Genomic DNA, 24,146 nt, shown 5'->3' with positions numbered 1-24,146 from the left:
GTGTGAGCATGCAGCACATCCCCGTAATCCAGTGTGGACAGAGTATAGATGATTGTATGTTGTTGTTTTTTTTCTGTTGTCAAGGGGAAAACAAGCTCGGGAATTAAATTTGCATTAACATTTTTTGAGTAAGCTTTTGCAGTATGAGTTTTGTGGGACAAATTCAAAGTAATAAGTATTTCTAATTCTATTTCTAATGCTTTTTAATCTATTAGATTTCCAATCAGTTATAAAATCAGTTCAAAAAGACGTTGCTAAACGCCAACTGTAATCTGATGAAGGTCTGCAGTGGAGCCGACAGCAACACAAGATGAAATCATTCGCATATAAATGGATATTAAAATGTTTTTGCAACCCATTCTCCAGAATTAAATGTTGGCATATTTCTGAACACAGTGACTATGTTATGTTTCTGTGTTTCATATGGATCACATTAGTATATATCATGCTAAATTTGGATTACATGTAGTCTGAAAGGGTCTTTCTTCTCTGGAGGAGGAGAATGGAGTAGTGGAGGTGGGGCCCTGGTGAGACAGCTGACAAGCTGCAGACTGCTGTTTGAGACCGCTTCAGCCAAAAACCAGCTATTTTCAATGAGACACGAGGACAATTTGCAGCCTTGTGGGGTAAAATATGAATCCAAAGTGCAATCTTTTTCTAACCCTGACCAACCACTTGGTCGGGGTTAGATGAAGGTCAGGGTTTGTTTTGTGACACAGCACTGTCACAATACAAAAGTGAAAACTGAACATAAATAAAGAAACAGAAAGTTTCAACGTAGTGAAATGCAAAGTATTAAAATGTCTAAACTCACACTTAGATCGTAAGACTCAAAGAGGGCTCTATACCACATGAAGTTACCTAATTGTTGATTTGATTTGCTATTGCTACCTGTCAGATTGGCAGCGCCAACTAGATGTGTAAGTATGTGGAGACACTCCCATTGGATGATCTAACATGCATTGTGACCTGTTCTGCAACATTTCTAACTTTTCTGATTTCTGTGAATGAAGGTTTGAAGAGAAGATTTAATCTGTGTGAGCAGTGGGTTTCGTTTTTGAATCTGTGCATCTTGTGAACTGATCCAGTATCAGTCACTGGTGAAGTGGCATATAAATGTACTCTGACACTGACAATATCAGTGAGCGTGTAAGCGTTTAAAGCTGTGGGTGTGTGTGGGTGTGTTTGCAGGCAAGCTTTGCAATCTGCTTCAGTTCAGTCTGAAGGGTGACATCTAGGGGTCATTAACGGTCACTGCAACATCTAAATGGCTAAATATTTTTCCCTCCGTCTGCGAAAGTTAAAGCTCTGTGGTAAATTCAGTGACACCAACAGGAGTTTAGTCAGTGATCCAGCTTTACATTCCTCAAGCTCTTGTTTCAGGAGAGAAACGCGCCTGCGTGATCCTCGGCTCACACACCCAGCCACATGCAGGTGTGTCTCACCGTGTCATTATCACATGCTTCTATTATTCACATGATGTGTTCAGGGCTCTGTGCAGGTGTGTCTCTATCATGAGCTTCTTTAAACTTAAAATTATTCTCACGCACAAGGTAAAAGCAAGCTCATCAGCCTTTATTTTATCTGCTGATTCACATTAGAAGTAGATGCTGGTCTGTTGGCTACTGCAGCAGCTGAGTGTTAAGAGCACTTCGCTGGTGGGAGTGTGGGGGTGCTTCCCCAAGTAAATTCATAAACCATAAATTCTTAAAGTCATAAACCACCTTATCAAACCTTTAGAACAGCTAAGGAATCTGACCACACAGGCTTGTGATCCCTTGAAGCAGAAAACACCTCAGCTGCAGTCCCATATGTCTAGTTGTCTAATTGTCTATGACTTAGTAAGACATAAGAGGTAAAATTAGAAGAAGAAGAGAGTCTGAAAGAGTGTACATAAATTTGTGTGGCAGGTCACTGCATCTTAAGAAAACTGTGTAAATAATAATCTCCTCACTGTATCTGCTAATGATCTGCTAATTATGCGTGGAGTACATACGGGAAACCACAGTATTTCATCTCGTATTATTTCTTTATTTTTCGATATTCTTTAAAGAAAGAGCACACATTTCATTTTACTTTAAACAGTATTGACAGAGAACAGGAGAAAGGAAAGAGCACTACACCAATACTACAATGCATTTAGGTTTGTGTTGGCAAAATGTCCGACAGTCCTTGAAAGCGGCGTCATCAACACAATTCCTTAAACTGTGCAGCTGCAGCCCCTTTAAGAACCTCCTGGGTGTGGAAAGGGGGGAGTTTTTAGCGAGGCCAAAGCCAGTTGGTCACGTTCCATTCAGCTTTGTGTTACACTTTGTGTCAACAATGTGGCACTTAATGATCTGTAGTATATATCTGTCAGAAAAAAATACATATTTACTAACACGTATTCACTGTTTGTTTGAGTGATGTTTACTGTGTGCGTTTAAAATGTTTTTCAAACTCAGGTAAAGGACAGAAGGAGGTTTGGCGAAAGTGTGAAATATCTCGGAACGGTTCGCGTCCCTGGGGATTCTAGCCGCTCTTCTAATCACGACACCACAACAAGGAAAAAAGTAGCAAAGAGCACCAGGATTCATTTGAATTACGTTTGAGAAGAGAAGAGAAGAGCGACGTGAATCCAAGCCGGCCTTCGTCCCCGTTCAGCGCACCTCCTGCGTGGGCAGCAGCTGGCTGCAGGCTCCCCCGGACACCACGGACACCGTGGTTCCTGCTCCTCTGAACAGATGAGCGTGTGGAGTCGCCTCAGCTGAACAGCAATGAACTGTGCGCCGTGGACGAGCGTAGGCTGCGTGGCTCACTAACACAAATTCACTGATACTATCGACTGAAAAACAAACAAACCCAGTTGTTGAGAAGATGGGGCATCCTCCTCTGGAGTTCAGCGACTGCTTTCTGGACAGCCCGGACTTCCGAGAGACTCTCAAATGTTATGAAGTAGAGCTGGAGAGGACAAGCAAATTTCTCAAAGAGTTGATAAAAGATGGCAACAGTGTAATCTCTGCAATCAAAGGTAAACTTAGAGCTTATCTCATTTGTTTAGAAATCAGCAGTAGTTTGTGTGCACGTTTGCGTGTAAAAACGATGTGAGGAGGCTTGGAGGATCAGCATCAGTGGGGCCTTTTTTTTAAGGGGCCTACAAGATCAATTTAGGGAGGTGCCTGGTGCTCCCGTGGGAGAACACCAAACAGCCTTCTCTGTGCACTGATACAGATGTGCAGGATGACCAGCTGTCCGCTTCCGAACAGCACCTGTGTGATGTGCCATCTCTCTGCTGCTGGTCTTAATGTGGTCCCACAGTCAGGCTGATAGTATGGACCAGAGCCAGTGACAGTGCACTGTAGATGGTGTATATTTGGGTCAGTGTGGCAGGGGGAAACGACGCTGCCCACTGACAAGCTTTTGACCTCGAAGACAGAAAGTGTCATTGTAGGTGCTTGTAGTAGTGCTGTACATTCACACTGTACATTCAGCCCAGATAATAGCCAGAGGTCACATGTGCTGCCTGTTTGGGTGAAGTGCACCAAGAGATACTCATGAAAATCACTTCTTATGCTGCACGTTTTTTCACTTCCTCCAGCTGTTAATGTTGTGTAATGTGAGCCTTCCGCCTTGCACTTTGTTTACACTGTGAAAAACAACAAAAAAAGCACAATTAAAGAAAGAATAAACAAGTTAAACAGAAATTTGATGATGGAAGAAAAACTTTTGAAATGATTGAAGGCTTTAGGATGGCTTTAAAATACCATATTCCTGAGAAAACATGTCCTACAGAGTTGACCTGACAGATTCTGTTTTCTTGTTTAATAAATCCCAGATATAGCAGGGGTGACATATTTCTTAAAGTGCTGCTGTGGTGCTGGAACCTGTCAAAGATATCTTTTCAGACTTTCCTGCCAGTGAAAAATGAAGACTGTTCAGATGGAATAATTTTGCACGGTGCTTAACTTCATGAGAGCTGGTTAAAAAAAAACAATGAAGAAATGTTTATAGGAGTTAAAGGCAGTTGTGACTAAGGCATTCAGTTTTCTCAAAAGGACTAAATTGTGTGGTCTTTTTATAGGCTATTCTTTGGCGGTACAGAAGTTTTCACAGACTCTCAGCATGTTCCAGTTCGACGTCATCGGTGACTCCCTGACAGATGATGAGATTAACATCGGTAAGGTCACGCAGGTCCTTAACATAGACTGAATATTCGCTGATTGTCAAAGTCATGATGTTGACCTTTAGAGAACCTGTACAGCATTTCGTGCGTCACCTCAGCAGGTTTTTGTGTTTGCTAATGTTATCTGAAGAATTAAAACATGTTGCAGCAGAGTAAGCTGAATAAACCTGACCTCAGTGGAGAGGAACATTTTTGGCTGCCACTTTGTAATTCCTCCCAACCTGAATATGAGGAACTAGGTGATACACCGGCTTAGAAAAACAGAAACTGCCTCATAGTGTAATGACAGACGCATGTAAAACAAGTGTGCTGTGTGTCTTATTCAGCCGCTCAGTTGTGTTTCCTGTAACAGTAAAGAATGTGCGAAGCCTTTATTCTGGTCCTCATCTTTTCTTTTGTTCTCCCTAGCTCAGTCGTTCCAGGAGTTTGCTGGACTCCTGCAGGAAGTAGAGCACGACAGGATGATGCTGGTGGGTTATCAGCTTCCTCCACGCTGACTCTGCGTCCCATCTGACCCTTCATTAGTGATTCACAATCATGTTGACACATTCTGCACTTAAGATTAGACTGCTTAGAAGGAAACTGGTAGCACGTTGCGCTACGGATACCAAACTTTCTGTTTGTCATAATACAGTACGTTTTATTGAGCTGTCTGCGTTGTTTTAAATATGTTATCATAAGACGCAGCCACACGCTTCCTTTCTGTGTACATGTGTGTCCTTGTGCATGCTTGTTTATAGGAATGCTGCTAATTATTTTGTCCTCAGTTCACTTGTTTGTTTGCTGTTCTCCTTTTTGCTAATAGTTTCATATTGCCTGAAAATTGATATGTTCTCGTGCTGGATTTTATCACTTCTGCTCCTGCTGTTTCACACGCCAAATCATTTAAGTTTTCCCACATCACTTCTCTTTCAGTCATGACATGAGGATTTTCAAAGTGCAGGTCGGGTAGTAAATTGTGCTTGCGATGGCTGGGAGCGTTGATGGACATTTTCACACTCACCCGCACCCTCTTCAACGTTTTTTTGCGGTCCACAGATACCCAGTTTATCTACAACATACTGTCTTAAAGAGTGTGTCCACCAGCAGGCAATGCAGCATACTGTATGGGTGTGTGTGTGTTTGTTTAGTTGTGCACTGTGCTAATTGCTGCCCTGTGTTTGCCTGTTCAGGTTCAGAACGCCTCCGATCTGCTCATCAAGCCTTTGGAGAAGTTCAGAAAGGAGCAAATAGGAGTAACCAAAGTGAGTGTTTTTGCTGATTCTGCCGCTCTGTGAGTGAAGTTTGGCTCATTCGTGTGAACGAAGTCGGTTCTGTCTGAACTGCTTCTGTGCACGCAGCGTCAAATTATCATAAGGCTAACAATAACTTCCTGTCCATCCCCCTGGGGTGTTATAAGCTGCTTCCTCAAATATATTTATACATACATGCATGTGTGAAACATTTAGTTGGTGAACCACAAACGTATTATTCTCATACCTTTTTGAAAGAGTTTTTAATATTCTATTACTGAAATGAAAGCTGCCTGTAGTTGAGAACAGTTCATGTTTTTTCTAATGTGAGCCCCTTTGTGCTCCAGCTTTTTGTTTGACTTTAAAAGTCTTCAGGAAACACTGCAGGGTGTCTTACTGCCATTTGAATTTCTTTCTGGTTGTGCTCTGGTGAACACAAGAGACATTTTTTTTCCCTGGTGTGTATTTATACACCAGCCTCTTACTGTAATAAAATGAATTTATAGTAAAAACATATCATGATAGAAGTGTTCTACATATCTGAATGTGTCTTTTTTTTTTTTTTCTTGTTCCAATATCTAAATGAAGCTTAAACATTGCGGCTTGCTCAGAAGTTTAAAGGACTAACCATTGATTTCAACAAAACGATATACGGGTTAAGAAATCAGGGTTTCTCTGTAAAAGAAAAATGTCTCCTGTCCTTTCCAGTGTCAAAGTGCATGTGAGTGAACAATGTTCTAAAATGAAGAGTGAAAGATCAGTTGAGTTCATGAGGAGGATGGAGCATCTAGCAAAATGTCCATTTTTTAGGGAACTTGCCTTACAGTCAGGTTGTGGCAGATTTGATCACATGTTACATTTTCACAATTAACTCATCTTTCCCGTAGGAAAAGAAAAAGAAGTTTGAGAAAGAGAGTGAAAAATACTACTCCCAGGTGGACAAACACCTGAATCTTTCTGCCAAGAAAAAAGAGAGTCAGCTTCAAGAGGTGACGTACAACACGTACTCATCAGAAGTGAAATGTACAGAGCGACAAAAGGCCACTATTTGAAATTTCCTTTTTTTTCTCTCTCTCTTTTACTACAGGCTGATGAACTCCTGGACAAAGAGCGAGTTAACTTCTACGACTCGTCTGTGGAGTACGTGTACCAGATCCATCAGGTCCAGGACAGGAAGAAGTTTGATGTGGTGGAGCCTGTGAGTGCTTCCTGTGGTCTCCCACTCTTTCTCTTTTGCTGACCTGTAAAAAAACCCCAGAACAAAACAAAACAAGTCTCAGTAGTCCAACAGTATGTTCTTTATGTCAGCAGTCTTTAAGTATACCATTGGTGCTCTGCCTGGACAGGTGCTGGCATTTCTTCACAGCATTTTTACTCTCAACAACCTGACTGTGGAGATGACTCAGGACTTCATGCCTTACAAGCAAGAGCTGCAGCTCAGCTTGCAGAACGTAAGTGGTGTTATTGGCAACAAACGATGCCATTAGTGAGAGTTAATGTCCTGTAATTGGACGTCCATAACAGTCTAAAGTGCTGTCGGGTCTTTTCCTGCAGACAAGAAACCACTACGAGAGCACTCGCGAGGAGATGGAGGAGCTGATGAAAAGGATGAAACGCCCGTCGCAGATCTGTAAAATGCACAGTGTTCTGCCGATGGAGGGTTATCTGTACAGTCAGGAGAAGTGTAAGTGTACTAGGTGTATATCGAAGATAATTGATACTTTTATGGCCTCTTGCCTGAATGTATTTTTTTGTCCCAACAGGGGCTTTGGGTGTGTCATGGGTCAAATATTACTGCAAATATCACAAGGAAGGGAGGCTGCTGGTCATGGTGCCTTGTGAACAGAAGCCCACAACTAAACAGGTGCTTCACAGCAAAGAAATAAACATCACAAAATATCACTCAAGTTTATGTGCCCGCACTGCTTGCTCTGCTGTCATGGTCTCCATCACACATACCAGCCACTCTTTCAACTTCCCCTGCAGGGCCCCATGCAGCTGACAGTGAATTCCTGCGTCCGCCGGAAGACAGACTCCATAGACAAGCGCTTTTGCTTTGACGTGGAAACAAGCGAGAGGTTAGCGCAAACAAATGTGACAACGTGTGAGATGAGGCAACACGAGAGCCTTGTGGGATAAACAGGTGAACAGGTGGCTTACAAGGACAGAGTGTGAGGGCTAAATGGACTGTAGCCCAAACAATCCCTAAGCAACGGGTGCGCGCAGAAAAACAGATGGCAAACTCAGTGATTTCAGGGGAAGGAACACAACAAGCTCATATTTATATAAGCAGGCCATTCAGTTCACGAAATGCATTTTAATAGACACTTGAGCCACAGGCTGCTCTGTCATGTTCCAGCTTCTTGAAATATGTGGAAATACTCGTGTCGACGGGGCGTTTTAAAGGTTTAAAAGCTGCTTGAATTATGCATTAAGAGCTTGCAAGTGTCTCTGAATGTTGAGCAACTAATTTGTGCCAGTGTGCGAAGGGAACGACAACATAATAAGGAGTTGGCTGTTTGATAAACTGAAGGTGGCAGTGCATGTCTAGTGAAGGAGATAATGTTGGGGGCTCAAGATGTTTTTAGGGCCAGCCTGAAATGCTCCTGATGCTGGTGCCTGACCCTGACCTTGGACCTTCTTGGAAGGAGCAAAAGAACAGTGAATAATCCTGCAGGCTTTACATGTTCCTCTACTCTTAATACCCTGGATCAGTTGTCTTTATATCCCATGAAGGCCAGCGTTTGATTCGCTGATTTGCCATACTGACATGTGAGAGCTTCAGTCATAGACCTGAATTTGGATCTTCCATCCCAAACATTAGAGCTGATATAAAAGTTATTTCACAAGAATCTTTTTAAGATTTTTAGAGCTGATTAGTGCACTTGGCAGAAAGAGCTTTAAACTCGTGACACCCATTGTCCCATTAACTATTGATTCACAAGCCTACAAGTTGCAAAAGTTGGCAGCGGATTTTGTTGCTTCTGTAGTAGACAGATTGTAATAATTGAATTTCATCATCCCTTCATTGCTTGTCTTATTCATCTCCATTAATGCCTCCATCGTTACCACACGGGATTCAGTTGTCAGAGATGCTCAGAGTCTTTGTTCTCATGGTGTTCTTGTTATTTTGGATTTCCTGCTTTGCTTGTATAATTTGTATCTTTTGTAATACAACCAGTTAAATGTTAAAGATGATAGGATGCTCTAACCCTGTGTCTTGTGACTGAATAATTTCATTGCAACATTTGCCTTTTGATGGGATCTGTTACTGTTTCCGTAGAAATACAGCCGTCACTTTCCAGGCTCTTTCGGAGGGAGACAGGAAGTTGTGGATGCAGGCCATGGATGGAAAAGAGCCTGTGAGTTCATTTCTCCTCTTCTTCATAGGAGAATGTTCTTCTCCTATGTATATTTTTTGTTAAACTGCTTTACTGCCAAACTATCTGTAATGCAATATGGACTCAGCTGCTGGAGGGCTGGGGGGAGGGTTGATGTGGCTACTGGCTGCGGTGCTGATCTCCTTCCATGTTGGTATTTGACGAACTGGGAATGAGACTCAACAATTGGCATCTCTTTCTCCATAATCACTCACACCGCCTCTAAATGTTGGCGGCCGGTTAAGCAAGCTAATTGGCAATAAGCTACACTCATTTACAGCTTCTTAATTGGGTTCCACCAAAATAAATGTGTTTTATCTTCACTGTCAAATGCTCACATTTGACATGTGTTAAGCACTGCAGGATGCAGGCATGGATGATCTCCTTTTGGCTGCTGTTTGACAGGCGTATGAGGGATGGTATGAAGCTTGTTTGGCACATTATGCATCAGTGTGACTAAATCATGACTTCTGGTTAGTCTCTGTAGCCTCCTCCAGCAGGGCTGAGTTCACACTGTTAGTGATTTTATTTTTGCTTTTATGATTAGGTTTAGGTGTTAATGGATTCGTCCCTGATAAAACTGCCAAATGTTTGGATCTGACAGATCTTGCTGTTCCCACGGTCTCTGTCTCTGTATTCAGCAGCTTTCATGCAAGGAAAGCAATACCAAATCGCCTTATTAGCAAAATGTTGCTGACTTCTCCTTTGGTTGTAGCTTTAAGCAATATTTTGTTCTTCAGATAAGTTTCATATCAGGTGCTTTAGGTTTGGTGACAGATGAGTTGTGGACAAAACAAATAAATGTCACGATCAGAGGATGTGAGAGTAACAGAAGGCATGCTTTTCAATGCCCTCTTCCTGTACAACTTCCCTCATAATGACTTCTGCATTTCACAAGAGCTTTTCCACACACTTTGCCCAAATATTCTCAAGCAAAGATCCACTGCACTGCACTGCTGCCAGGTCCGCAGAGACGTTGAGCTTTCAGTCTGTACTAGGATCAGCTCTGTGGTGTCCTTTCAGAATAATCTCTGACTTTTCTGCACCCCGAATGCTGCTGCAGGCCCCTTGAATAGCTGAACTATATGGTGCAGCGGTGCTTATTTTTAGTCATGTGATGGGGACTTTATGTTAGCATACATGGGCCTCCTGGTGCAACGTGTCTGTGCATGCTGTAATGTGTTACACCTCAGGATGTTTCCATAAATACTGTGCCTTTTGACACTTCCTCATGCTCTTACTGTCAGTCTGCTGAGTACCAAACTTTGCATTGTCTTGTATATTTAATTGACTGAGTCAGTGTAGTTTTTTGTATCAAACACTTAGAGTAAACACAAGAGCTGCAAAAATTTAAATAAGTAAAGTTAGTCAAGAAAAGTAATCAGTCAGTGGTTTAGTGATAGATTCATTTTCAAGTTATTCCCCCATCAGAAATGACAAATATCCAGCTTCTCACATGCATGTTGGCCTTAATATCAGAGAAACCTCCCAATGAGCTCTGATAGCAGGCTGATGATTCTGACAGTCTCTCTCTGCAGGCAGCCAGTTTGTCCATTGCACTCCTGCATGTTGCTCTTTTGGCAAATTTGTCCAGTCATATGCATGAACCAATGAGTCAAAATGACAAATGTAATGCTAAGTTTGCAGACCACTTCACGGCCCCCTCTTGTGCACTTTCCGCTGAATCATTTGGCACTGAAGTGTAGGAAAAAAGAAAAAAAATGATTGGATGCACATTTTGGCCATTCTTGTTTTAGCCACAGAAATGAAAACAATCATTCTTATATTGGCAAACAGTGGTCTGTAAATTTTTCCTCTGATGGTAGCTTCATTATCTTTGTATCCACAGATGATATTTCTCACTTCTAAAGCATAGCTACCATGTGATCTCATTTTCATTAAAAAAACTAATTGTCATTTCACAGTAACAGATTTTGAGTCATTTTTTTCCGAAACAGAAAAACGTAGCAGCCTTTCTATTATCAGGTGTGGATCAACATCAGTGCGTGACAGCATTATTTCTCACCACAACAGTCACCCGTGCTGTGAAGTCCTTGTCTACCAATTAACAAGACACACATTCTCTCCCCCCATCCTGTTTTCTCTCTGTTTTCATTATTATTGTATTCTTCCAATTTGATGCTGTTCACAACTTAAAATAGAAAATTATGCCTGTAGTCTGCCTGTAATCTGTAGGATTATGGGAAACGATTAATGTATCTGGGAAGATGGTTTCAGCGGAGTAGCTTTGTGTTTTTTCCCCCCACTCATTTTCACTTTATCCAAATGGAAATAACAGCAGAATATTCATGGCCAGTCATGGATTTTAATGTTGTTTCACAGTATTCAGTTTCCTTTTGCTTTTTTTCCTTTCAGATCTATCATTCCCCAATTCACAAGCAAGCTGAAAGTAAGTCAGTTGTCAGTACCCCCAGCATTAAGATGTGATGTTGATGTTTGAAGCCAAAATATCTAATTTTTACATCTCACTGAATGTATCTGTAATCTTGTTTTGTCCTAAAATAATTGTTTGCTGTTAAACCAACTCACTTTTTCTGTCTCTTTCACTACCACAGTGGAACTGAATGAAACTGGATTCAAGTTTGTGCGAAAGTGCATCAACTATGTTGAAACTAAAGGTAAAGGGTCTCATTAAAGCTGTCTTTAGTTCTGTCAGTTAACCTGAGGGGGGCGTAGTTGAGTCGTAGGTTACATGCTGCCCCACCTGCAGGCAGCTCGCAGGGAAAAAAATGTCCTTCGTTACCATTCTAACAGTCTTAAATAATAATAGACTATTTCAGATGAGACAGACCCTTAATTATCACATCTTTATCACACACTGTTAAAGCCTGCCTGTCAGATGTTTGTAAAGACTGATTTTTGCCTCTTATTTCTTTAACAAATCCTCCTCTCTGCATGCATACTAAAACTTTAAGGCCCAATATCTTCAAGTCAGATGTAACCATATAATTCTACATTCAAAATATGTTTCTCCAGTATGGTGATTCATCTTACAAGGATGGAATTAAGCACTCAATCCATAAACATCTAATGTGAGTCATGATCTGTTCGGTTTCCAACCAAGTGGTTGAATGCAACATTTATAATCAGGGAAGCACATCTGTATCTTCACTCCTGCAGGCTCTGAGGAGATGCATGTGGTACATTTCCACTGCTCTGTATTTGTCCAAATTACACTCCCCTTTTCTCCTTTTACCTCCCCCCTTCTGCTCCTCACAGGAGTCACACAAGAAGGAGTGTACAGAACAGTTGGCAGCAACATCCAAGTGCAGAAGCTTTTAAATGCCTTCTTTGGTAAGAGAATAAGCCTGTGAAAATGTTCTACATCTGTCCACCCATTGTGTTTCTTCACTCGGACTAGTCTGCCGTGCTGTGCAACACAACAGGTTTTGCAACTATTGTGAAGCTTGCGTGTATGAAGGACGAGGCAACGTCAGCAGGCGGCTGACACACAGTGGACCTGCTCTGGATGCTATAAATTGTAGTTTTAGAAATAGAATGTGCATGATGTGTCGCAACCACAGATAATGATTACCCGTATTTGCTCCTCATCTCAGCTCAACAGGTCTTTGTAGAACACATTTGTTTTATTTTCCAGCTCAACTTTAGTGCTTTAAAGGCATAATTTTGTTTCCAGTGAAAAAGCTCCATAAGCCCACCAAACAGGCAAACAAGTTAGTGACTAACCTGGTTGAGCTTTTATCAGATGACAAGCCAGATATCTCCTTCAGGAGACGGTGGAGCCCAAAAACAGAGCTACAAGAGAGTGAATATTGGATGGAAAGGTGATCACATGCTGGTGTTTTTACAGCTTGTTTCTGCTGCCCCCAAGTGGCCACTTAAATTATAATGTGAATACTTCTTCCACAAATTTCAACTTGTCACAAGAGGAAAAGCACCGGTGTTACTAAAAACATTAACGATGGCTGTATTCCCAGCAAGCCATGACAGTGAGCCAACATGTGCAACATCAGAACCCTGAAACTGAAACAGTTTAATGGAATGCAGCCATCACTCATTTTATTATTTACTCCTCCTGTGGTCTGTCAAAATGTCTTCTTTGTAAAAGCCTGTTCTCACTTTTTTTATGCAATTTTTCCAGTTATTGTAACTCTAACCCTAATGAGTTCCTGGCTCCATATTGCTTATCATTTAATTATGGCAAGCACATGTCACAGCTAGCCAGTTACTGTGATCAGCCAAAGGTTCTTATTTCATCCGGTTTTCAGTTTTGTTTGTTTTGCTCCATCTTAGACTCCACAAACCCAGGAGATGTGGATCTCTACAGCAGCGACGGAGATGTTAAAACCATTGCAAGTGCACTGAAGTTTTACCTCAGGTATGTTTGTAAGGGGGCAGATACATGTGAGTAAGAAAATCATTTGTGGAAAATACTGTTTAAAACTGTGTAGTTCCAGGTCTGTGACTCATGCTGTTGTAATTTATTATGTATTAGTTCCTTTATAAATGAAATAAAATTCTGATCTAATAATAATGATGAAGTAATTATAAATACATTTCATTTTAATTGGTCTCAAGTCTGACTCATTTGAAGTTTTGCACAATTTTTTTCTGGACTCATATAATTCCATAAAATCAAATCAAAAGAATTGAACTAATTAAAAATCACAACATTTTTGTTTTTCTTGTGGTGAGTTGTGAGTTATACTGCACCGTGACCTTGCACTTACTCACGGATGGCTGTATTTATCTGCAGGAGCTTGTCTGAACCTCTGATGACCTACGGTCTACACAGAGACCTCATATGTGCTGCAAGTAAGTCATGATGTTTTGTTTGTTTGTGTCAGTACACTGTCAGGTCCAGACCTACTGTCTTGACATGTCTCATACTCAATCTGCTGTTTCTCTCACAGTGTAAAGTTTTGCCCACAACATTCCCTTGACAAAAAAAAAAAAAAAACCATGGCGTTAGCAAACTTGCATGTTGATTTGCGCTTTCACCTAAAACATGTCCCCACATATTAGCTTGCCATAAGGAGAATTATTTCTCCATGTGTATTTATGTTGTCCACATGTTTTCTTTTTGCAAAGATGACAACAAGTATAAAATTGATTGTCTGCACTTGTAATTTAAGTGTGTTCTTGGTTTTAAGAATATGTTGTAAGTATAAGACAGATGCTCAGATGTAAGATACAGAAGAAGGCTTTTGTCCATAAGTGCTGTGCAGACTGCAGATTCAGCAGTTTTAACGTGCTTCATTGGGTCAGTCTGGAAGACACTAAAAGAAATCCTCACTGCTGTTTGTTTTAATCTGTCACACAACATCATTGTAAAACGGAGAGAACAATGAGTTTAACAGCATTAGCCTCATTCTGTCAGCCTGTTACAATAGGACAACTGTTGGCCACAGTTCCCTGGAAAGGTCCTACAGTAGGTGAATGGGGGCTCCTCATGCTGTGCTATTGTGGTGTGTGGCCACACCTGACTCCATACACTTCATCTCTATGTATAACTGTACCTTTTCTTCATAATGAATGTTTTCAGTGAATTTTGCCAGCATTATCTCAATGAAACCATGTGAAAACCAAAGAAATATCAGAGATCTCTGTTGTCTAGCTGGAATCTTGTACAACGGGAACCTTATTTAAGATTCATCCATTGGGTAATTATGTGTTGTCTTTGTATGGCAGAGTCCGATAATCTGGACTTTCGGCTGAGTGAGATTCATTCACTTACCTACAAGCTACCAGAGAAGAATCGGGAGATGTTGGAGATGCTTATTAAACACTTGGTCAAGTACGTGCCAGCCTACGTTGTTGTGCGTTACCGTTAGCGTGTCAGTGCAAGCTACTGAGCTTGATGTTTGTTCACAGCGTGTGCAGTCACAGTGACGAAAACCTGATGACTCCTTCAAACATGGCCGTTGTCTTCGGACCCACACTGATGAGAGCACAGGAAGATACTGTGGCAGCCATGTTGGATATCAAGTTCCAAAATATAGTCGTAGAGATTCTGATTGAGTACTACAAAAAGGTAAGTTTCCAAACTCATGTGACCAAAAATCAGAGAATAAGTGCATTTCCTAAAAATATTGAACTTTTAATTGAGTCCTTCTTACTGTGTTTGCTGTAGTAGTAACTAAATCACAAATTTGGTTTTTGTACTGACTCCACTTGCACGGAGGCCAAGACCCGCCGTGGGTCCAGTTATCTTTTTTTTTACTGCCAGTATCTCGAGATCGTGAGTTCATTATTTTATCTGGAGATAACAAAGCTTGTTTTCTCATCAGAGTATTAATTTATCTCATTATCTTGAGAAAACAAAATTCTTACTTCTTCATCTAATAATTTATAATGAGAAAATGACTTCATGAGACAAGAGAGGACCGTGATGTACACATGCTGCTCTCAGAGTTTGGGAGTTTGAAAGTAAACTGTGTGCTCTATCTGTATAGAGTGTTTGTTATGCCATGTCAACTGACTGATGGATTTAATAAATACTGGTGAGGAACTGAAAATACTTTATTGTGTAAAGTGTGGACTCGGTCCAGAATGAAACGATAGGCATTACATAATGTGGTCAACCTAAAGCAGACCTGTTACTGTCCAATAGGCTACAACCAAAATTGTTCTCAATAGCAAAGGGAAAAGAGACTACCCACACTTAGATTTTGGATTTGGATTTTGGATTTTGGAAGGTATAATAAAGTTTGTATTTAAATAAGATGGAAGAATGATCTGATGCATTGATCAATAATGGGTTCTCTTTGATCTGATATTTTCAGCTTAAAGCATTTGCTACAGTTGTCAGTATGCTGCCTGTACACTCCTGACATCTGCTGAACATTAGAAGTAAAAGTTGTTTAGAAGTTGTTTTCTCATGATATCTTTGTGAAACCAAGTTTTTTTTTTCTTGAGATAATGAGATGAATTATCTCACTGTCACAAGAATACTAGCTTTGTTATCTCGAGATATTTGAGCAATTAGCTCCTGATCTGGCGCTAATGGCATTAAATATATAACTGGACCCACGGTAATTCTCGACCTGTGTGAAGGTCAGTGTAAATAAAAATAGCTGTTTATTCTGCTCTCTCATGTTTAGCACTCCATTCAACTAAGGCTGCATGTAGTTGGAATAGCAGCTACTGAACCTAAGTGTCACTGAAACCTTTTTTTTTTGTGTATGTGATCACAGATCTTCAGTTACATGCCGGGTGACAGCACCGCCCCACCTGTCCCTCCTCCGCGGATCACCCCGAGGAAGCGGCAGCCCATCACAATCTCCAAACGACCACCTCGTGTTTATCAAGCTCTTAGTCACGACCACTTCCAGCACACAGAGAGTAATTATCACCCTCCCTTGGCCTGATTGTCATCATCATCCTCCTCATCATTATCCCATCCTGTCTGTGCTGAATATACAGTAGATTATTTTTAATGTTTTTTTTTTTTTTTTTTTTTTAATATTCCAGAAATTAACATTGTTAACATTGTTAATGTTAACATTTTCTGAAGTACATAAAAATGTAATTTACTGTAGTGTGTGTCCATCAAGTTCTAAATGTGGAGCCATACATTTGTTTGTCAACAAATGTCAAATCAAAATCTATTTCTTGTCTTTCTTCATTCTTCATTACCTCCTGGTTTATAGTTGATGAATTTGAATTTCTCTGGTACTTTTTTTTTATTTTAAGTACTAATAAACTCATCTAATCTTCATTAGTCCTTTTTTTCAGTGCCTCTGTCTAAATCATGTAATTTTCTGTCTGTTTAAACCCTTCATTAAGTGGGTGTGTCTCCATCCTTTCATACACTGTGGCAGAGAAATTTGGAGCATCTGCTGCTTGTCCTCCCTGTGATATTTAACTTACTACTTGGTATAGCCACATAACCACGGCTGCATCATCCTAAACCAATGAAATGCTATGCTGTCTGTTGTGTTACTAATTTGAGAAAGTTTTTGGCATATGTGCATGCTGTATTATTATGTGACCTTCAGGTTTTTTTTTTCTTTTCATCTTGCTCAGTCAAGATAATTTGTATTATTTCATAGTGGAAAACATTTACATTTGAAGCCTTGAGCTACTCAGATAGCAAGAGCATCACTGTCTTTATCTCAATGTAGCTGTTGAGTCCACTCTGAGTATCCAGTATCGTGCATTAATGGCTGTGTTGTTTCAGATGGCCAGAACGACAGCTCCGTCCTGGACAGGGAAGCTTCAGTGAGCCCCGTTCCACTGCAGCGAACCAAACCTGTAAGCGGTGCTCCACTTGTTCCAAGAGAGCCTCCTCCGAGACAAGTGTTATTGCCCAGACCAGCTAACCGTCAGGAACGACAATTGGACTCTGATGATGCAAAGCAAAAGCCAGATTCTTCTTCTGCTGCTGCAAATGGAGATTCAGGAGTCTATGTGAGCAGAGTACCATCCTTCCAGAGCAAAAGACCACCTCTTAAGGGCACATCAGCCAGCAGAGAAGGTATGGCTATCCCTCTTTGTTTATGTGACTCAGTTTCCTTAAATCCTACTAAAAACTTCTCCCAGGTGTTACAGGATTTAAAAAAAAGGGAAGAGGATATAGAAAATCATCTGCTTGTTTTCTTCTTCTTCTTCTTCTTCTTATTATTATTCAAAATTCATTCTTTTTTCCTCTTAATTTGTTTTCTCCGGTATTGCTTTTAGTCATCTGTGAGTAGTTTTCCACCATTTCATTTCAAATAAAGTATTGCTTGTAACTTGTTTGTGGCAAGTCAAATTGCTGCTATGTAAGCATTTCTGATGGATGATGAAGCAGCCACCGTTGTGTTTGCTCATTTGTAGTTTTCTTCTTATTTTCCCAAGAAAGTACATACCTGACAAAGCTCTAACTCTCGGCATGTCGTTGCACGGATCTTTTGTTGTTGTACCAGAAGATCCATATTGTGGTTAACATCAAAATGTGCTATCTAGTCTCCTCACCCATCACAGCCTTTAGTCTTTAATTTTGCCATTGACATTTTTTTTCTTTTCTGCAAATTCCTTAATTGCTTTTAGTTCTGCTAAATGAAGCTTTAGTATTGTTTTTGTTTTTCAGGAGATTCGGACGGTCTCAACAGAGCGAAGCCCACAGAAAAACATGCCATTTGTAGACCTCCTGTCAGGCCTCCTGAACCCCCCTCCAGATGCCCCGCTCCACAAAAGACCCTGAGTGTGGCCAGCAGCGAAGCCACAGCCACATCCTAGTAAGTGCTTTTCAGAGATACAAAAGTTTTTTGCCACCTTTTTATCGATACTTTTACATATGCAAATGAAAATGCAAGTTCAAAAGGTCCAGAAAATATTCAACTGCTGGATCTGTTTTTATTAAGAACAAGAGACCTTGAAGCTACCTTGAAATGGTGCCAGACGTGCAAATTGTAGTGTGTCAAGACGAGCAGGCCTCAAGGCATTGGTAGTTTCCGTGATCAAAACTGGAGACCACACAGTGAGCGTGTTGCCTGGTTTGTTGTATCTGGCTCACAATTTGTCATGAATACATTTTCTCACACAGATATTACATGCTTCAGCTAGAAAGTTGCAAAAAAAGAACATTTAAAACAACGATGTATTAAGTTTGAAGGAGTTGCTGCATCTGCATGTGCCGTTGCCATACAACTGTGGTCGTATGTCGTGACGGTCTGCAACTGTAAAATAACAACCTGTTTTTATCTGCTGTGTCCACATATCTGCTTTTGAAAAGGTACATAAGAAAACATGGCTGCTGTTGGCTTTTGTGGTACCACGCAGATGTAAGGCCAGGTTGTGACCTGGAGAGCGGGTAAAGAAATGGGTCTACCAAGAGTCTTCGAAATCCTTTGTTTGCGACTTTGAGACCGTGAAAGTTTTGTTTGTGAAAGTGTACTTAAACAGTCACAAACCCCTGTTAACATAAAAATAAAATAAATTTAAATAAATTTAGAAAAAAAATTCTTGTGTGGCTCAGATGTTATAACTACTACACCTCTGGAATAAAAAATAATAAACACAGAGAACTATTTAATGTAGAAGCAAGATGGAGGGCATCCCAGTGGGTACCGTATCACTTTTTGTCCACTGAAAAGGCATCTAACAGGGCACTTTTGCAGTGCTTTTGGGTTTTTTGGGGGGCAATTGACCCACATCTGGGTGCATCACTGTAGCACAGCACAGCTGAGAAATGTCCACGTGTTTAAGCCTCTTTTTTTTTTTTATGATTAGCTCTCAGTATGAAAAGTTTTGGTGCTGTGATGGTAATGCGTGTATGCCGTGTTGGGTACTTAAATTTGATGTTGAAAGTGTGGAAACCAAATAATATGTGTTGACTGTCAGTGAAGAATCTTATATACTTATGTGTCATTTTTCTTCTTTTTCTGCAGTGTTGCCTCTAAAACAAAGTTTTTTGAGAATGCCTCCAGGCAAATTGGCAGGTACGTAAAAGCTTTTTTTTTTGTTTTGTTTTTGTTTCACATTAGATGTGTGTTTGGGTGTTTTTTTTTTTTTTTAACTTTAGATGAAAGTTAATAAAAACCAAAACAGAAGGTGAAGATTATATTGAATGGCTATTAAAAGATTTAATAAATTAATTAAATTAGATTATTACTTTAAGTCAAAAACTGAAAGGACTGAGCGTAAGATTTTTAATCCTTTGGGTGGATTTCCAAACCCAACCACACACACACGCACTGTGTGCTGATTCTGTTCTTACGTTAGGCCTCTCCTGTTTTGGCTCACGCTAGACTCCTACTGATGATTGATGATAATTATGGAGGTGGAAACACACACATCTGCTCTTTTATGAGTTGGATGGTCCAAGTTAATGTCCTTGCTGTCCTTCCTACACAGTGAGAAAGGCTGTAAATGAAGAATGCCTGAGTGGGAAGAGTTTGTGGGAGTGCTATCAAAGAGAGTTGATCTCTTTCTTTATTTTAATCTCCTTTTATCAGTTACACTCAGTTTACATTACTGTGTCCAAAAGGGAGGATATGCTGATGTTACAAAAGTCTCTTTTGACATTTGATTGTTAACCCACAGCTGAAGAAGTTGGACATTCTGAGCACACTGTCTAGTTTTTAACGGAGAGTATGAATATTATGTCGATATTAGCCCTCTGAGGATCACAACAGGTGGTTGTACAGTGTAGCAAGCAAACAAAATAACTTAAAGCATTTAACATTTTCTTGTCTGCTTTCATCATAGTCCGACACCGTGCCAGGCTTTCTTTGCGCAGTCTGACCTGTTAGCAGTCGGACATTCCTAAAACTTGACATCACACGGTCTCACACAGTGTGAGATGCAGTGAAGCTGCACATGTTATAACACAGCGTATAGGGCCTAAAGGCAGATCATGGGTGGTCTGCTGGGCTGAAACCATAAATGGACATGCAATTTATTTGCTTTTTCTCTTCTGGCGCAGTCCACCAACCTCTCCGCCACCGTCAGCAGCGACCAATGTAAAAAAAGAGGTGAGATCATATTTTACAGTTTATTCTGTATTTTTCTTTTTATGCTGTTAAATCTGTCACAAGTGCACTTTACCCGTGTAAAGAACTGAACGATGTCTTGTTTTCCGAATTTTGACTGTTTTCATAATTTTGTTTTCTTTCTTCAGAATTAAAGTTGAGGAGACTCAGGCCATGTCATGTGACCGCTGCATGTGCTGTTGGATGCACATAATGCTGGAGGGACTCAACACAAATGAACTCAGTCACTATCAGATTAAATGAAGAAATGGCTCACAGTAGAACTGAATGGATGTATTTGATTCTATTCGATTTTTAATTTTAATAACAGTGTTGGAAGGCAACACAGCAGCAAACAGACTTTTGAATGAACTTGCAGTGTAATTGACGCAGTCATGGCTCATTATTCCAAAGTCAGGATGTAACCATAAGGCTCTCCCCTTCTTACTTACCATTTGACAATTTTGTCAAAGAAATGTACAATTTTAAGTAATTTTATTGTTAAATTGAATGTTTGATTTTATTGGAGGAGACTAACCACCTTAAAACTGCTTACATTGATGACTGTACTCTTAATGCTTGTTTTTAGCATTGTAAAGTAGATCACCCAAAGAAGACTAATTGATTAAAAGGGACTTAATCCATTTAATCATTATTAATTTGTACATGTAAAAGGCTTAATATTAACCTCTAGTTTTTATGAGATGGACCATGGTATGGCCTATCAAGGAACTGGTGAAGCAAATTCATTCTAAGCCACAGCTATCATTTCTTCTGAAGCTATTCGAGTCGATCCACTCTGACATAACTTTTAGATTGAAGTCACTTTTGAAGAGACATTACACAAAGTATTTTGCTATGAAGTATCAGCCTAATAACCAGTCATTGTGGTTGGAAGTTACATAATGAATATAAGGATAGTGTGGGTGTAGAAGGGAATTATTAGTACTGATTCACATGAACATTCCCATACTTCTGACCTCCTGTTCACTCACTTCTTACCTGATGTTGGCGGGTCAGGTTGCACAGGGGAATCCTTAAAGTTTACCTGAAGTTGTTGCACCCAATTGTTGGGATTACAAAAGTGGTTGTATGTGAAAATAACACTCCAGTGTTTCCTTCTTTCTTAGTTCTCAAACAGATTGTTGTTTTCATTAGTTTTTTGATAACCCAACTTGAAAAGTCTGTTGTTGTTGGTTGGATTTGTCTTAAAAAAAAAAAAGAAAATAAACAGGAAAAGTTCTTAACATGACTCATGAATATTTTGTATTTTAAGGAGCTGTGTATTACAGTACCATTGCATAATGCTTTAGTCCTGGCTCTCCTTGGTCATAGCACTGATGTTTGAAATCACTCATACGAGTTCTGTTTCACATTTGCGCTGAATTGGGTTAAGAAGTTTAGTCAAGATCAGAGGTGGTCCAAAGTGGGGTCCAGAGGCCAAAGCTGGCCCACCTGATGTTTAATGGAAAATAAATAAAAACAGTATAGTAATGTGTATGCTGTTTGAGCTTCAGTGATGTAAAAGTGCTTTTTAAATACATAAGATCCTCAGCTATTTTTTATGAAGTGCACAGTGAGCAGAGTGACACATTGCACAGGAAGTCAGTCAATTACAGGAACTTGGGATCTTAGTGCCATTTTGGATCTTTACCATACAATAGGTGCTTGCTTTTGGCCGGCAGCCCAGCATTAAGTTTGGGTTTTGCACTCCACCGTTGTGATTCAATAATGATCACTTACCCTTTTCTGAACTAGAAAACAAATTTGGAATCAATCAAAAGCCATGCAATCATGCAACACATTTAATGATTTAATCGTTCTTTGTGTCCAAAGCTTTTTTAAATGTATAGAATGCATTGAATTGGAGAGGCTTTATCTGTAATATATAAAAAACCTCATTATTAAAGGAATATGAATATGTATGCAGAAACTCAGTGGTGGTCCGTCAGGGCCAGCAAGGCCTTCTCTGCTGGCCTAAACACTATCAGAGGCACTGACCTACATTTACAACCTAAATTCTAATATTTGTTCCATGAAATTGTATTCATTTATTCCCAACAGTTCATTCTCCTCATTTCGTAGCATGTGTCTCGGCTGCACCGCTTCCAGTACGTGTATGTGGATGTTCGATTTTTGTCCAATCAGATTTCAGCCTCTATGGGTTGCCATGTCAGTCTAATCTGCCCCGGGTCTTCAGAATCAGTAGTGCCGGCCCACGCAATTTAGACTATATTAGCCATTGACTGTTTCTTTAACCAATCAGATTTCAGAATCCCCAGATCCTGATTGGTCGCTCAGGGCAAAAGTCACAGCCAAGCACGACTAGCAGTTTTGAACTGCTCCGGATGATGTATATGGCGCGGTTGCAGTTGTTGTGTAGAGGTTTGGAGTTGTCTTAAATTTTGTTTTTTTGTTGTATTAATGATGGTAATTATCCTCAACATGCGAAATTCGTCTCTCTCTAATGCCACGCCTTGTCGTATTACGTTTTTGGATAGTATCGATGTTTTGTTTTGTTTTTTTTTATTAGAATTGCGACGTGATTATTGTTGTATTAAGAAGTGGACTAAGTCAGATCATGTCCCCACTGAAGGCCCAGGTACCAAATGCACGGCCCGCCACTGCAGAAGCTGTTGTTGACAAGGTGACGTAAGTGCAAAACATTTATTTTTTTACCAAGTAAAAACTGATGCAAAAATAAAAAGAAAAATTATTTAGAATATAATTTATATTATAATTAGAAATCTGGTGAGTGTGGAGAAAGGTTGAACTTCTGACATATTTGTTTGAAAACTCCCAACTAGAAGCAGGACAAATGGCAAGAGTATAACAGGGCTTAAAACCCACATGATGCCGTGTAATATTTCTGCAAAGACTGAATTGTTGCGTACCTTATGTAGGCTGAAAATGTTTGGAAAGATGTCCCAGTGTTAACCTTATTTTCATCTTGCGTTAGGCTTATGGTAACTTGCCATTTTTCAGTGAGTAGATTGCTCACACGAAACATGTGGTTGTTCTTTTAGCTTAGCTGATAGCAATAAAATAAAGTCTTTTCTCCTGTCTGATTTGCTGCAGCCTTTAGCAAACCGTGAAAATCAATCCTGCCTGAGGAGCAAAATTATTCATGTGTCTCCATGAGATTTGGCGATTATTTATTTCTTAAAATATTTAGTTTCAGCAGGAAATAAACACAATTTCAGAATACCACTTAAGTTAAACTGTTAAAACATTAAACTTTTCAACCTAAACCCTTCCAAATGAAAAGGGGAACACGGCCGTTCCTAGTATTATGTACTCAGTAGTTCCGTATAGTTGTGAAACCTTCATCTGCTTTAAAAACCTGTTTTCAGTCAACATTGTATTATTTTTTTTTTCCCTATCCACTCCTCCCACCACATTCCAACCTTCACTGCCAGCCGGAGCCTTGCCTCCTCTCTGCGGCCCTTTTCATTCCACATTTAAATCTACCAACTTAAATCTACCAACTAAAAACTACTGTACTGGCCTCAGCACCGGACTTGCCGGTTGATCGGCCCACATCAAGGACCGGATGTGGATGGATGTGGATGGAAATTCCCTCACTGATTTCATGCCAATTCATATGACCTTGAGCTTTAGTAAATTAATATGCAGCGAAGTGTGAGACTCTCTAACAGGGAGCACATACACCAGAACAAAAGCATGCGTGTTCTCGCTGAAGCAGACACGCTGTTTGAGATGTCTAAACTGAATTAAACATGTATTTAGTGCTGAAGCATTCTTCTGCTACTTTACTTCGGGAATGCCCCACCTGATACTTGCTAAATCATTTTTTTTGGATAGCAGAATCACACTTGCCAACTGTGTATGGTAACTTTCTCTCTGATCTGAGAGTTTCTCTCCACCCAGCTTGTCATGCAGTTTATATGAGTGTGAGTCAGAGTGAGTTGCT

General features: G+C 40.1%; 1 protein-coding gene across 1 annotated transcript; it reads left to right on the top strand.

The window, feature by feature from the left end:
• Nucleotides 1–2,276: 2,276 nt before the first annotated feature.
• LOC124070696 (oligophrenin-1-like) lies at nucleotides 2,277–21,455 on the top strand. The gene is made up of 24 exons (XM_046410820.1): nucleotides 2,277–3,010; nucleotides 4,061–4,156; nucleotides 4,571–4,632; nucleotides 5,335–5,406; nucleotides 6,282–6,383; nucleotides 6,482–6,592; nucleotides 6,741–6,845; nucleotides 6,949–7,078; nucleotides 7,158–7,258; nucleotides 7,381–7,472; nucleotides 8,678–8,756; nucleotides 11,151–11,184; nucleotides 11,351–11,413; nucleotides 12,015–12,089; nucleotides 13,050–13,134; nucleotides 13,513–13,571; nucleotides 14,448–14,553; nucleotides 14,631–14,790; nucleotides 15,953–16,100; nucleotides 16,939–17,235; nucleotides 17,830–17,977; nucleotides 19,130–19,180; nucleotides 20,167–20,215; nucleotides 20,362–21,455. The coding sequence occupies exons 1-24, from the start codon at nucleotides 2,857–2,859 to the stop codon at nucleotides 20,365–20,367; spliced, it is 2,385 nt and encodes a 794-aa protein (XP_046266776.1). The 5' UTR covers nucleotides 2,277–2,856; the 3' UTR covers nucleotides 20,368–21,455.
• Nucleotides 21,456–24,146: the final 2,691 nt, after the last annotated feature.

The sequence above is a fragment of the Scatophagus argus genome, chromosome 14 (assembly GCF_020382885.2).
Source record: "Scatophagus argus isolate fScaArg1 chromosome 14, fScaArg1.pri, whole genome shotgun sequence".
Taxonomy (NCBI): Eukaryota; Metazoa; Chordata; class Actinopteri; family Scatophagidae; genus Scatophagus; species Scatophagus argus.
This window is presented reverse-complemented; position numbering and strand designations above follow the sequence as displayed.

What these genes read in the sequence shown, in the direction of transcription:
- LOC124070696 (XM_046410820.1), top strand. Translation starts at nt 2,857, where the DNA reads ATGGGGCATCCTCCTCTGGAGTTCAGCGACTGCTTTCTGGACAGCCCG. An exon ending in AAGAGAGTCAGCTTCAAGAG is followed by an intron (nt 6,384 to 6,481) that starts GTGACGTACAAC and finishes CTTTTACTACAG; the next exon opens with GCTGATGAACTCCTGGACAA. An exon ending in AGACCTCATATGTGCTGCAA is followed by an intron (nt 13,572 to 14,447) that starts GTAAGTCATGAT and finishes TTTGTATGGCAG; the next exon opens with AGTCCGATAATCTGGACTTT.